The following is a 14,775-nucleotide window of genomic DNA, read 5'->3' on the forward strand; positions in this document are numbered from 1 at the left end:
AAGCGCTGTACGGAGGAACTCTCTAACTATAGATTCAGGAACTTCTCCTTCTTTTTCTTGGATACCTGTAAGTACCAAATTCTCTCTCATGGATCTAGTTTGAATCTCCAGTAAGGCTTCTTTCAGAACGATGTTCTCTTTTTTAATTCCATTCATTTCGGTTTGAATCTTATTGACTGTCCCTTTTAGCGCGTGTGTTTCCTTCTCCAATGTCGCAGCTTTTTCATCACTCATCTCTAGGCTTGCCTTTAACTCTTTTATATCCTTACTAAGTAATTCAAGTAAACCCAGTTTGTCATTTATTGATTTTAACAGATCAGTTTCGACCTTTACCATTCCCGGTGGTGAGAATATTAAATCGTCAGTATCTGTCGAAGAATCTCGCTTGCGTTTTGTAAACGGTTCCCCTGTCTTATTCTCCGTCATGTTTGGTTGTTGTCTGTGTTCGTAATATTTGTCGATAAATGTCTCTAGTCTTAGGATTTGTTTTGTGTTATTATCCAGATTGAAGGTTTATCACTCACCAGATTATGTAGTGCTAATATTTTAGTCTATTTAGCAGATATTTCGAATATTATGTTTTATCTTGAGGTGCTCTACATAACTTCGTTCAGTCCGCCATTACCTTTACTTTACCTTTACGTCCGCCGTCTTTGGCACATACTATTAGCATTGTTGTTAGCACACGCTAACCACCTGGTTATTAATTAACAGTGTTGTTAGCACACGCTAATCACCCGCTTATTAGAATTGTTATTAGCACATGCTAACCACCTGGTTATTAACAGTGTTGTTAGCACACGCTAATCACCCGCTTATTAGAATTGTTATTAGCACATGCTAATCACCTGGTTATTAGAATTGTTATTAGCACATGCTAATCACCCGGTTATTAGAATTGTTATTAGCACAGAAGTAAGAGTGGATGGTAATGCATACAGACTAAGTTTTCCTTTAGAGGAAATTCTAATATTCTGTAGCTTCAGTTAGCTACCTGACAAGGTACAACCAGTATCTCTTAACACACAGCAACACATACCACAGTGAAAACCTCCTTCTCGAAGGGCACGCCCACGGGCAGCCAGCCATTGGTTGCCCGGCGACGGGTGATCCTCTGCTGCTTGGCAGCTCTGCTGACGGCAGGCCCCAGCTGATGCTTGTCTTGAATATGGGAGTCACCACGGACCCCAGACCGAGAGCTGCTGGGTGGCTTTGCACTCTGAGGATACTCCCGGGTCACTTGCAGCGGAATCCTTGATTGGCTGGGGACCGATAGAGGGTTCTGGAGGCGGGGCACTGATTGGCCAGCTGGGGGAGCGCTGGCGGTGGCAAGGCAGCCTAGTATGGGGGAAACTGGGACAGAGGGGGGGATGTGGTCCTCCAAAGGCGAGGAGTAGTCTTCTGTGGGGAAAAGTGGAACAGTCAGACACTGGAGTAATCAGTCTCTTAAACTCACACTCACCAGCACTCTACTTCACATTCCTCCTCTCCTTTCCTGCCAGGGGCCACTCTGTTTCACATTCATCCTCTCCTTTCCTGCCAGGGGCCACTCTGTTTCACATTCATCCTCTCCTTTCCTGCCAGGGGCCGCTCTGTTTCATCGCCACTGATATAGAAACAGTGACGCTGCATGCAGTAGAGAGAAGAACACTATCTGTATCCTCGGTCCTAATTGTAGCTGTGAGTCACAGGGCTGGTCACAGGGCTGGCCACAGGGCTGGTCACAGGGCTGGTCACAGGGCTGGCCACAGGGCTGGTCACAGGGCTGGTCACAGGGCTGGCTACAGGGCTGGTCACAGGGCTGGCTACAGGGCTGGTCACAGGGCTGGCTACAGGGCTGGCTACAGGGCTGGTCACAGGGCTGGCTACAGGGCTGGTCACAGGGCTGGTCACAGGGCTGGTCACAGGGCTGGTCACAGGGCTGGTCACAGGGCTGGCTACAGGGCTGGTCACAGGGCTGGCTACAGGGCTGGTCACAGGGCTGGTCACAGGGCTGGCTACAGGGCTGGCTACAGGGCTGGCTACAGGGCTGGTCACAGGGCTGGTCACAGGGCTGGTCACAGGGCTGGCTACAGGGCTGGTCACAGGGCTGGTCACAGGGCTGGCTACAGGGCTGGTCACAGGGCTGGTCACAGGGCTGGTCACAGGGCTGGCTACAGGGCTGGTCACAAGGCTGGTCACAGGGCTGGTCACAGGGCTGGCTACAGGGCTGGTCACAGGGCTGGTCACAGGGCTGGCTACAGGGCTGGTCACAGGGCTGGCTACAGGGCTGGCTACAGGGCTGGCTACAGGGCTGGCTACAGGGCTGGCTACAGGGCTGGTCACAGGGCTGGTCACAGGGCTGGTCACAGGGCTGGCTACAGGGCTGGCTACAGGGCTGGCTACAGGGCTGGTCACAGGGCTGGTCACAGGGCTGGTCACAGGGCTGGCTACAGGGCTGGCTACAGGGCTGGCTACAGGGCTGGCTACAGGGCTGGCCACAAATGCACATCAGAGTAGCAGAGATGGCCATTTCTTGTTCCTGATGGACCCCTGACAGGCAGTGTGGAATCAGAGAGCTGGTAAAGGATATTGAGTGTGATCAGAGGGAGGGAACATACATCTGTACAAGCAAAAGGCTCTCTGAGATATTTACAAAGAGAGCACAAGTAAAAAGGGGTAATAAAATAATCTTGGATGTTACACATCCACTGAACAGCCAATATGCAGCACAGCCTTCAGGGAGCGAACCAACAGAGCTGCTAAAAGTTTTGTATCAGTACGACTTTGAAATGAAAATTGATGGCTGTGACTTACATTTTTATCTTGTATATACCTTGTCAGCATTTGTATCCATTATGTGTTAATGTTGCTGTCTATATGTTCAAATCTTTCTGTTATCCGACTTGACACAACGGAACCTTCTGGAATAATGTAATAACTATGATACTGTAATAGTGATGCATTGGAGAGACGTTTTTTAGTGAATAGCGTTTAGCCACCTATTATGCAAATATTTTACTTATATATATATATATATATATATGTATATAAGTAATATATATATTTTATTTGTATAATAGCATTTATGTTACTTGCCTCCCATCATCTCAGTCAGCACTCATTTACCACTAGTGTTTGTTCCTGGAAATCTAGGATTCCATCAGCTGATGAGTGATTGGCCCTGTACACAATGGTAGTGGAGACGCTGTAATGTAATGTAGGAGTGTGTGTGGAGTCTTTGAAAACCCCAAAGGAATCAACCCACCACACTAGAGTAGTGCAGGTTCACCTGAACATTAAGGCCAGCTAGGATGATACAACAAACGTCACATTATAATAGACTCTCGCAATCGGATAGCTTGTGGTAGAAAAAAAACTTCTCTGGGGAAAAGGGTCAATTTCTGTGTCACATCAAAGCAGGCAGCTCAACAGAGGCAACAAGACATTGTCAAATACCAATTTACCTCAGCTAATAGTGCCTCTGAGCGGGCTAGCCAAAGACACGCCATCTTGATCTGCAATCAGCATACTTAAATGAAGTCAGGAGTGCTGCTGTGGTCCCCGACAAATACGATCTGACCACAGACCAGCTGAGAACAAATTCCCTCAGTAAGAGTGGCCCCGTTCTGTCGTCATCCACTGCTCCAGAGGCAGTGACTCAAGTACTGTAAAGGGGCTATGGGACTCCTGGCTGAAATGACATGTGGAATCATTTCAGTCTGTCTTGTGTGTGTGTGTGTGTGTGTGTGTGTGTGTGTGTGTGTGTGTGTGTGTATTTATATATATATGGTTTGTTAATCTTTATAGCAGAGCTCGATACTGTACACACAAGACAGGCTGAAATGATTCCACATGTACCCGCAAAAGACCAGTCTCAACGCCAACAGTGAAGAGGCAACTCCGGGATGCTGGCCTTCTAGGCAGAGTTGCAAAGAAAAGCCATATCTCAGACTGGCCAATAAAAATAAAAGTTTAAGATGGGCAAAAGAACACAGACACTGGACAGAGGAACTCTGCCTAGGAGGCCAGCATCCTGGAGTCGCCTCTTCACTGTTGACGTTGAGACTGGTGTTTTGCAGGTACTGTTTAATGAAGCTGCCAGTTGAGGACTTGTGAGGCTTCTGTTTCTCAAACTAGACACTAATGTACTTGTCCTCTTGCTCAGTTATGCACTGGGGCCTCCCACTCCTCTATCTATTCTGGTTAGAGCCAGTTTGCGCTGTTCTGTGAAGGGAGTAGTACACAGCGTTGTACGAGATCTTCAGTTTCTTGGCAATTTCTCGCATGGAATAGCCTTCATTTCTCAGAACAAGAATAGACTGACGAGTTTCAGAAGAAAGTTAATTGGCCATTTTGAGCCTGTAATTGAACCCGCAAATGCTGATGCTCCAGATTCTCAACTAGTCTAAAGAAGGCCAGTTTTATTGCTTCTTTAATCAGAACAACAGTTTTCAGCTCCGCTAATATAATTGCAAAAGGGTTTTCTAATGATCAATTAGCCTTTTAAAATGATAAACTTGGATTTGCTAACACAACGTGCCATTGGAACACAGGAGTGATGGTTGCTGATAATAGGCCTCTGTACGCCTGTGTAACAGTATAACTTTATGCCGTCCCCTCGCGCGAACCAGGGACCTTCTGCACACATCAACAACAGTCACCCACGAAGCGTCGTTACCCATCGCTCCACAAAAGCCGCGGCCCTTGCAGAGCAAGGGGAAACACTACTTCTAGGTTTCGGAGCAAGTGACGTAACTGATTGAAACGCTATTAGCGCGTACCCGCTAACTAGCTATCCGTTACACCTGTGTAGATATTCCATAAAAAGAAACAAATCAGTCGTTTCCAGCTACAGTAGTCATTTACAATATTAACAATGTCTACGCTGTATTTCTGATCAACTTGATGTTATTTTCAAAAACAAGGACATTTCTAAGTGACCCCAAACTTTTGAATGGTAGTGTATATATGACCACTGGGAGTAAATGGGGTTTGGTTGATCAGAGAGCACAGCTTGGCATCTCCAGACGAATAGTCCACAGCTTCAATAGTAAATACAGTACATTCTACTTACACAATCTGTGGTGAGTACTCATTGGACCTACTCAAACTAATGGCTAGAGTGGCGGGCAGGGAGAGTAGCGGGCAGGGAGAGTGGCGGGCAGGGATAAAGAAACAAAGTTCAGCTCAGGACTGTGGATTTAAACCCTACCAGGCTTTTAGATCCCACTGAATGAATCCCTAGAACACCTAATCCTAACTCTAGAAGACCTAATCCTAGAACACCTAACCCTAGAACACCTAATCCTAGAACACCTAATCCTAACTCTAGAACACAACACACTTTAGATTCTTGCCTCACCTGTGACATTTCTGATTCTCTGTATTCTAAAAAAGTAAAAACATGAGAATTTTCTCTGCAGATTGTTGCTGATTTGACTGATTGACTAAAAAAGGTCACTGAGCCATCTCAAATATGCGGTAAACACTCTGCAATCATCATGACCCATTCACATCATTATTACTACATATCTATAGGCATTTCTGCCTTCTCTTACCCATCTTGATGTTATGGCTGCAGCTGGAGCAACCTGCATTATAGCAGCACCCCCTGCTGGCGAGAGTTGTTACTGCTCTGTAGGGGTAGCGACTGATTCTGCAGGGTTCTCCATAGCAGTAGACCGGGTGGGCGATTCCTGAGGGGTGGGAGCCGGTCGGGGACAGCAGCTTGGGACTCTGGACCCCACCAGGGTACAACGTGATGGAGGCCACAGAAGAGGGTGGGTAGGGCATGGGGTTGGAGCTCATGGACGTCATGAGGGTAGAGGAGGTCTCGTGGTGGGCAAAGTGGACATAATAGCCTGAGAAACATGGGTAAGGGTGGGGGCCTATGGTCAGGGCATGTGGGTGGGCAAGGGAATGGGGAGAGAGGAGGTAGCCTTTGGAGAGCGAATGCTCCTCAAGTTCGTCGTCACCGAAGCTCTTTTGGCCAAGGAACAGGGCCAGTCGGTGGCAGTACTCCCCCGACCTTTCCTGGGAGCAGCAGCAGAAAGAAGGAGTCACCTGGGTCTCGACTGGCTCCACCACAGACTTCATCGGGTAGCCAAGCAAGGATCCACACTGGAAGTCAGATCTGATGGAGCCATTACCCCCTGTGGTCCCCTCCCACTGGGGTTCTGGGTGGAAGTATTCCCTTTTACAAAGATTACAGCATCTCTGAACGAGCTGCGGCTGGGCCTGGGATTGCCTGTGATGGACTTCATGACGATGTCGTTTCTTTAGCTTGATCCTCACTACTCCACTCAGCTGGTTGCCGTTGGTCTTGGCCACCCGGTGTTTGGCTTTGAAGGAGGTGCTGGTGATCTTGAGCAAAGCAGCAGCATTGAGGCTGGCCTGACGCCGAGGGGTGGGACCGTACAGACTCAGCAGACCCACATCCTCCATCTTCATAGCCTTTTGGTATTTTTTGGAACTTCCAGTTCCACAAATGTCTGATTTTGCCACCTTAGCACCACTTGGGGTGTTATGGCCCAAAATGATTGCATCCTTTGCCAGATTCCCATTGGAATGTAGCTTATTTGCGAGTCTGGACCCTTGCGGATGTTCTCTGTATAAGAGCAGACTATTCACAGCCTCCGCGTTGAGAGAGGCCAGCCTCCGTTTGCGAGGTTCCACGACAGGTAATGTGCATAACACTTTTGATTGATTGTTTGGTTCCGGCGCTAGCCGATAGGCTTTGCAGGTCTTTTGACTAGACTTGCAGGGCTTGGTCCTTCCATGCACCAGGCTATGGCTCCCTTCTTCTTTGGTCTCTATTGGAGCTCCCAAGCAGCTCTCCTTGTCCTCATCACCGCTTGCCTCCAGACGAGTGAGAAGGACTCGACAGTCGAGGCTGTCCCCCTCGCATAGATCCAGCTTCCTGCCCTCCTCTTCTTCCCACAGTTCATTGCTCTCCTTCACACTGCCTCTCTTTACCTCCTTAGGCCTCCCTCTTTTTAGTTTTGGCCGGGCTCCCCCCACCATGGCCTCCGCATGTGGCAGACCTACCTGCTCCCAGGAGTCACTGGGGCGGTATCTGCATGGGTCATCACATCCCTTCATACAGACCCTGGGGGAGGAGACCAAGAAATCAATACATGGGAAGTATTTTTTTTGCAAAAACCGACATGACAGTGGATGAATACCCAATAACAAAGTTAGGCTCAATACAGCTTTTTATTACAGCCATAAAAAACAGCTATATTTTATCTGCTGAAACACTGATGTGGTTGACCACATATTTTGCAACTGGTAAAATTGGCTTAAAGATTAAATCTGTAGTAGAAATGGTTAGCACAGAGGGGATATGGATTTCAAAAAGCGACAAGGTCAGAAAGATACCGCTGCTGACTGACATACGATCATATCGATGGAGGAATTACCACACACACACACACACACACACACACACATATTTCCAGGAAAGCAAAATCTTGCCCTTATCCTATTGTGCAGATCCAAGTGATTCATCAAACAAGCTTCAGATACTGCTTTATCTACATCCTCACAGAATAAATTGCAATAAACATGTAGCTCTCAGGAAATACAATCACACTGTAGTCATAATGTCTAAAAGTGAATTGTCATTCACAAATCGCCACTTTTCACAGTGGCCATTCATATCTAAGACTCCCGGATTGAAGTATTTTTTCACAATACTGGCTGCACTGAAATAAAACCTAAAACCTGAAATGACCCATAGTCTTCTGAAGCCTTATGATGACTTGCTTTCTCCTACAGCACTTCTTCTTCTATCATACTATGAACATATCATAAAATGGGCCTATCATCAATCTGCAACCATTCAAATGTTGGTGTGACTACTACCCACTGAAATCAATGAGGGAAAACCCCCATAACTCTAAACTAACTAGTCACCCCCCCCAATTCATTGGTTTGATATCATGAGGCAGTGGGAAATTCTTATGACATGAACGGAGGAGGTTTTATTCACACATCCAAGACATAAACATCCCTACCTTACAGGAACCCAGTCTGCCTTCCTATTGATGTAGTTCTGTTATTCCCACAAATCAGTTAGAACAGAAGTACAGGAGACTCCCGTCTCTATGCCTCATTTTTAGTAATTTTATTTAACTAGGCAAGTCGGTTAAGAACAAATTCTTATTTACAATGACAGCCTACCAGGGAACAGTGGGTTAACTGCCTTGTTCAGGGGCAGAACGACATATTTTTACCTTGTCAGCTCGGGGATTCGATCCAGCAACCTTTTGGTTACTGGACCAATACTCTAACCACTAGGCTACCTGCCGCCTCATATGCATGATTGCTACCAAACACAAGTGGCTTACAGATCTGGGTTCTCTCAAGTACGAGCTTTGGAGTGCCAGATAAGTGGGGCTTGCACTTTTGGAACTAATCCATTGAGTTCATTGTGCCAAACAAGCTCAATCAAGCGCAGTATTTGACAGAAATTGAACTGAACACAGGTCTGGTCCTTTTAATCTTCATAATATCCTTTCACTGGTTTCCTCCAATCTTTCAGAAACAAATAGCAACCTTTGCAAACCCACTACATAGTCAAGATTAGAATAAGATAAGACAAGAAGAAGAAAAAAATAACTTCAAAACAGATGCCTGTGGTTTTGGTAATATTGCTTTTTTTTAAGTTTATGATCATTTAATTTACAAATCAATACTAAAATGTGTTTAAGAGAATAATCCCCACAAGTATTAAGAGCATAAGCAAATCAAAATGTAATTGTTCTTCTAAAAACAAGCCAACTCTATACAGGATTGGTTGTTCTCTCTTACGTATTTTCCTATTCTATAGCAGACATACGTTTTAAATGACAAGCACAATAACGGTAAATCGACTTGATTCTGCAAAGCATTTTTAGCCTTGCACTTCCAAACATCCTACAATTTGGTCGGCCATTATTTCCTGTGGACCATGAAATGTAATACACGAGAAAGACTAATTTAATTTACAGATAACGAGAGAACAGAAGGAGACACACATTGCGTTTCTGTCTATGGATATCAAATCAAGTTGCTTCCTTGGGATACGACAGAAGGCTATGCAATGGATCACGTGTAACTGAAGCACATTGCTTTCTACAGACACGTTATATTGAGAAAGGGTCAAACTCTGAATAACTTGGATTAAGAAAAATATATTTCTATGCTAGGCCTATAGCATCTAAATAAAATTGTATCTTTCTTTTAAAAATTATTTTACTTTCAATCACACCAAAAGTTGGTGTTGGGGAAATATTTGCAGTTTGGCCACAATGAATGACCAACACATTGCAAGTGGATGGTGACAAATAGCCTACTGCTGGATATGGAATAGCCTAATAATCTAAAGGTATCATCGTGTAACCCACAAAACCTGCCCTCAACTCAAATAATACTGAGAGAGAGAGAGAGAGGCAAAATACCATGGATATGGTGAGGGAAGCGACCTTGCGCTACAGTGCAATTCCCATAGGGCGTTAAATCAATGGAATCCATATCATCACGTTCCGTATTATCACCGTCCGGGTTTATCAGATTCATTTATCACCATGATGAGCACGAGGCTATAAAAACCACGAGATCGGCAACACACATTATGATTAACTAAATAACTCATATGGGTGTTCATTATTACTAATCGAATATTTCATTTTTTAAAGGCAGTCATTATGGTCTGCCCAGAAACCCAAATTCTGAGATTGATAATGCATTGTCAGAATCTGTTCTGAATTATTGAGTTCCGCCATCGACATGGGATATTCTAACAGGATGACAGGCTGTGGTATAATATCAGAGGTAGGGGTTCAGGTGGATGCAGACGAGGAATAACTATGGTCACTGACTAAGCTTAATAAAGCGGTTATAATCATGTTATTACTACGTATTTTGCACTCAATTAGGATTTACATTAAATATGACGTATATGCGCTATGCAATTTTACCTTCGGTCCAGATGGAAGGTCGGTTTGAGTCCACTCTTAATTCAGATTACACCTTTTTTTTTATAAATTATGACCAGAGTCGACGTTTAATTTAGAAAAAAAACGAGCGCCCAATAGAGACATGGTAAAACGGTGACCTACTTCCGAAGTAGCATGCTGGAGATAATATCCATGCGCTCCATTAAGAGACTGCTGTTGCGCTGGGACATCGAGTAAAATATCGTTCCAAGAGCTACGATTTTTCTCAAAAGATTCCTATTATCGAAGTTTACCGAGGTCAAAATGAACTGCCAGTAATTGCAATATCGCTCTTTTCTACCTTCAACGATCAAGTTTTCTCCGACAATTAAAACTTGCTGCATGAATAAAAACCTGCTTCACGACACTGCGGCGCCCTGGACTATGAAACAAATCAATATCAAGCGGAAACTTTGTTACAAAGTCTTCCTTGAATCAACCCCAATCGGAAAATATCCAAACTAAATGTAAACCAATGACAACGACGGTATTGCGCGTCTTTGAAATCTAGGTTGTCCAATCAAAGTCTATTTCCTCCATGGGATGGAACAAATTCAGTTCAGGCTATCCAATGTCCACCTAACAAAACAATAAAACGGTGAAATACATTTCAAATCAATATCCTGCAATGAAAGTATAGGCCTAATTAAACCTATATGAAATCCATGCCTCTTTTGGACCTATTGCTTTGAATAACATTTTGGACATCTACTAGGTTATTATAGCTTTCTTCTCAACCATAGTAAACATAAAGGCTCTCTGATATTTGCCTGAGGACTCAGAAGTGAATCATTTCACTGCTCCATCGTCGCTGCATGCTTCAGTCTGAGACTGCCATCATTGAAGTCGTTTGTGGTGAAGTCGTTTGTGGTGAAGTCAAAATGAGGGGGGTGTTGTACAATACAAAGTAAATCAGCGATTGGATCATCTCTAACCAATCAGAGTATCAAAGACAATGATGACTTAATCTGGATCTAGGCCAACCCATCGGTTTCTGGGATCAATCAGAATGGTTAGAATGCGTTTGCATTCTAGAAATAGTCGGGGAGGTACTCAGATCCCGATTTATTGTGGAAAAGAAACTGACGTCCCGGAGTTAGGTGTTTGGGTAGCCACGCAACTCTGATATATTTTCACACTTCAAGTAAATGGTATAATGTTGAGCTAATAATTTTAGGCTGAGACAACTTTATGGTAATTTTAGTATAATGTTGGCATCATGTCAAAAATCACACTTAATTGGGGTAAATCATAATTGGTCTCATCAATATTAAGTTTGTAGTGTATGATAAACAGCTGTAAAAGGCCTCATGTCTGATTTAATGGAGTATGAAAACGGCTAAATACAGACAGCAGAGAGCTTGACCCCCTACACCGAATCAGCATTCTGAGCACTTCCTCCTCACTTAGCATGACATTTAACCCCTAAGCCTTTCCTTTCTGACTGGAACCAACTTTAACAATGTCTTTGTGCAATGGTTTTTAAATTACAGTATAGATTAATTCTGACTCCAGTTTTAATGGGACAATATCATGCACCAATTCCCCTATTCTGAATATGAACAAAAAACATCTTCCTCATATCTTCAAATGAGTCACACCTGTTCATTAAAGCGCGAATGAAGGAAATAAACAACTGATACTAAGTGGCCTATGTGTCATCGATTTGAGTCAGAAACATTTATTTTTGTGTCAAAATTGACTACAAAGTGTAAATAGGATACATTTATTCATAAATTCAGCGAGTTCGTCAGGACTTACTTGAGGGTTAAAAGAGTCGAAAAGAATTTGATTTGAAATATACTTAATTATCAAAGGTAAAAGTCTAAATAATTTCACATTCCTTATATTAAGCAAACCAGATGACAGAATGTATTTTTATTTTACAGATAGCCAGGGGCACACTCCAACACTCAGACATAATTTACAAATGAAGCATTTGTGTTTAGTGAGTCCACCAGATCAGAGGCAGTAGGGATGGTCTCTTTAAAAGTGTGTGAATTTGACCATTTTCCTGTCCTGCTAAGCATTCGAAATGTAATGAGTACTTTTGGTTGCCAGGGGAAATTTATGGAGTAAAAAGTACATTATTTCCTTTTGGAATGTTGCGGACAATAAAAGATGTAAAAAAAAATATGAATAGTAAAGTAAAGTACATTTACCCCCAAAAAACAATTTACTGTAAGTAGTATTTTAAAGTATTTTAACTTAAGTACTTTACACCACTGAAAATCTCCTTGGCAAAAATGTCTGAATGATTTACAGATTTCTTGAGTTAACTTCGATTCATTCTGACTATTTTGAGGAAGTGATACTGGCTTTGTTACTATGGTGTCTAATGGGGGACAAACATCAGTAACTGCCACATCAAACCGCATCCCCAAGACTGAAATTAATTTTTCCTTAGTGAGCAACAGAGAAACACATGCAGAATAGGTACATTCAGTTGCTCTTTAAGCTCCAAGCGGAAGAAAATGGACTGAAACCGCGAGGGACTACAAATCAACATGGATCTTTCCAATAAGAAACTTTCATTTTTATTTTCTGTTGAAAAACCTTTTCCATTGCGTGCCTTAATGAATGCAAACCAGGTGCCATGAGATTTAAAAAAAATGTAATTTATCATCCCTTTGAAACAGTGGTGTAAAGTACTTAAGTAAAACTACTTTAATGATGTACAACTTAAGTCGTTTTTTGGGGTATCTGTACTTTACTATTTTTGACTACTTTTACTTTTACTTCACTACATTCCTAAAGAAAATGTAGTACTTTTTACTCCATACATTTTCCCTGACACCCAAAAGTACTCGTTACATTTTGAATGCTTAGCAGAACAGAATATTATCCAATTCACACACTTATCAAGAGAACATCCCTGGTCATCCCTACTGCCTCTGATCTGGTGGACTCACTAAACACACATGCTTCATTTGTACATGATGTCTGAGTGTTGGAATGTGCCCCTGGCTATCCGTAAAAAAAAATATATTGAGCCAGTAAAAAAATAAAACAAATTGTGCCGTCTGGTTTGCTTAATAGAAATAATTTTTAATTATTAATACTTTTACTTTTGATACTTAAGTATATTTAAAACCAAATACATTTTGACTTTTACTCAAGTAGTATTTTACTGGGTGACTTTCACTTTCACTTGAGTCATTTTCTATTAAGGTATCTTTACTTTTACTCAAGTATGAGAATGTAGTACTTTTTCCATCACTGCTTGGAAACAACTTTCATGATCACTATAAAGCAGGATAGAGAGAGAGAGAGACATGACACCAATTTGAGAAGTTTACAAAAGCTTCAAAATCAGTTAATAAAGTACGGTAGTGTAGTTACTACTTCCAAAGTTATTTACCATTAATATTGACACAGCATGTCAGGTGTTGAATGCTTGAATGTACAGAAGACGTACACAAACTTCAAACTGTTTGATGCTTGCCATGAACTCAACAGGCAGCAAATGTGAACATTCATTTGTACACGTTCGTGTGCACAGATTTGTAGATGACAGTTCACAACCTCTGTTCAGATGGGAGATGACACAGGAAGTCTAGTTAGCTTCAGCTCATCTTCAAAGAGCAGGGCAAGATGCCAGGGACAGTGACAGATGGAGCTGAGAGAGTGAGCGAGTGAGAAGAGACTTGAAACTAACCAGTGTATGTGTGTGTGTGTGTGTGTGTGTGTGTGTGTGTGTGTGTGATTGGAGAATTGAAACTAACCAGTGTGTGTGTGTGTGTGTGTGTGTGTGTGTGTGTGTGTGAGTGGAGACTTGAAACTAACCAGTATGTGTGTGTGTGTGTGTGTGTGTGTGTGTGTGTGTGTGTGTGTGTGTGTGTGTGTGTGAGAGTGAGTGAGTGAGTGAGTGAGAGAGAGATTGAGTGTGTGAGAGTGAGTGAGTGAGTGAGTGAGTGAGTGAGTGAGTGAGTGAGTGAGTGTGAGAGTGCATGAGTGTGAGAGTGAGAGAGAGTGAGTGTGAGAGAGGGAGTGTGAGAAAGAGAGTGAGAGAAAGAGAGTGAGAGAGAGAGCGCGCGTGAGTGAGTGTGTAAGAGTGAGTGAGTGAGTGAGAGAGAGAGTGAGTGACTGAGTGAGTGAGTGTGGGAGAGTGAGTGTGGGAGAGTGAGTGAGTGTGAGTGAGTGAGTGAGTGAGTGGGTGAGTGAGAGGGTGAGTGAGTGAGTGAGGGAGGGAGAGAGAGAGAGTGAGTGAGAGAAAGAGTGAGTGTGAGAGAGAGTGAGTGAGAGAAAGAGTGAGTGTGAGAGAGAGTGAGTGAGTGATGGAAAGTGAGAGAGAGTGTGAGAGAGAGTGAGTGAGTGTTTATTTGACTTTTGTATATTATCTACCTCACTTGCTTTGGCAATGTTAACACATGTTTCCCATGCCAATAAAGCCCCTTGAATTGAATTGAATTGAATTGAGTGTGAGAGAGGAAGAGTGAGAGAGAGTGTGAGAGAGAGAGTGATTGGGAGTCTACTTGCGGTCAGCATTTCAGATCTCATCAACTCACATGGACATTTTTCAGTTACAACCTGGCCCTTTGTTGACAGCTTTTCTACGCCAGTAAAAAAGGTTGACATGCCTCTCAAAAACCATCAGGAACAATGGACCTCTGACTAGTAGGGTCTGTCTTTCCGAAGATCTGAAGTGGGGAGGTGCCCAATGTCATTCATCTATCACTTTGAAGGACACTTTATGCCATGTGCTCTGTGCTTTTCAGTGGAAGATAAGAGACATACAAAACCCCTCGGGGGGGTGACAGCGGCTGACTCCTAAAACAGGAGTTACTGTCCCTCACCATGTAAATACTCAAGT

The 14,775-nt window shown here is 43.3% G+C and overlaps 1 protein-coding gene across 4 annotated transcripts in view; it reads right to left on the reverse strand.

The window, feature by feature from the left end:
* Nucleotides 1-14,775, reverse strand: part of LOC129811369 (bromo adjacent homology domain-containing 1 protein-like) — a 38,642-nt gene that overhangs the window by 15,185 nt on the left and 8,682 nt on the right. For 2 of the 4 annotated variants that reach the window (XM_055862613.1, XM_055862616.1), the window contains exons 2-3: nucleotides 5,541-7,090; nucleotides 1,040-1,401 (exon numbers count right to left, since the gene is read on the reverse strand). In XM_055862613.1, the coding sequence (XP_055718588.1) occupies nucleotides 1,040-1,401; nucleotides 5,541-7,083 (1,905 nt within the window). In that variant the 5' untranslated portion in view covers nucleotides 7,084-7,090. Of the gene's footprint in view, nucleotides 1-1,039; nucleotides 1,402-5,540; nucleotides 7,091-9,944; nucleotides 10,407-14,775 lie in introns of those variants that run through there. The other 2 variants (XM_055862614.1, XM_055862615.1) reach the window with 2 other exon arrangements.

The sequence above is a fragment of the Salvelinus fontinalis genome, chromosome 15 (genome assembly GCF_029448725.1).
Source record: "Salvelinus fontinalis isolate EN_2023a chromosome 15, ASM2944872v1, whole genome shotgun sequence".
In the NCBI taxonomy this organism is placed as follows: domain Eukaryota; kingdom Metazoa; phylum Chordata; class Actinopteri; order Salmoniformes; family Salmonidae; genus Salvelinus; species Salvelinus fontinalis.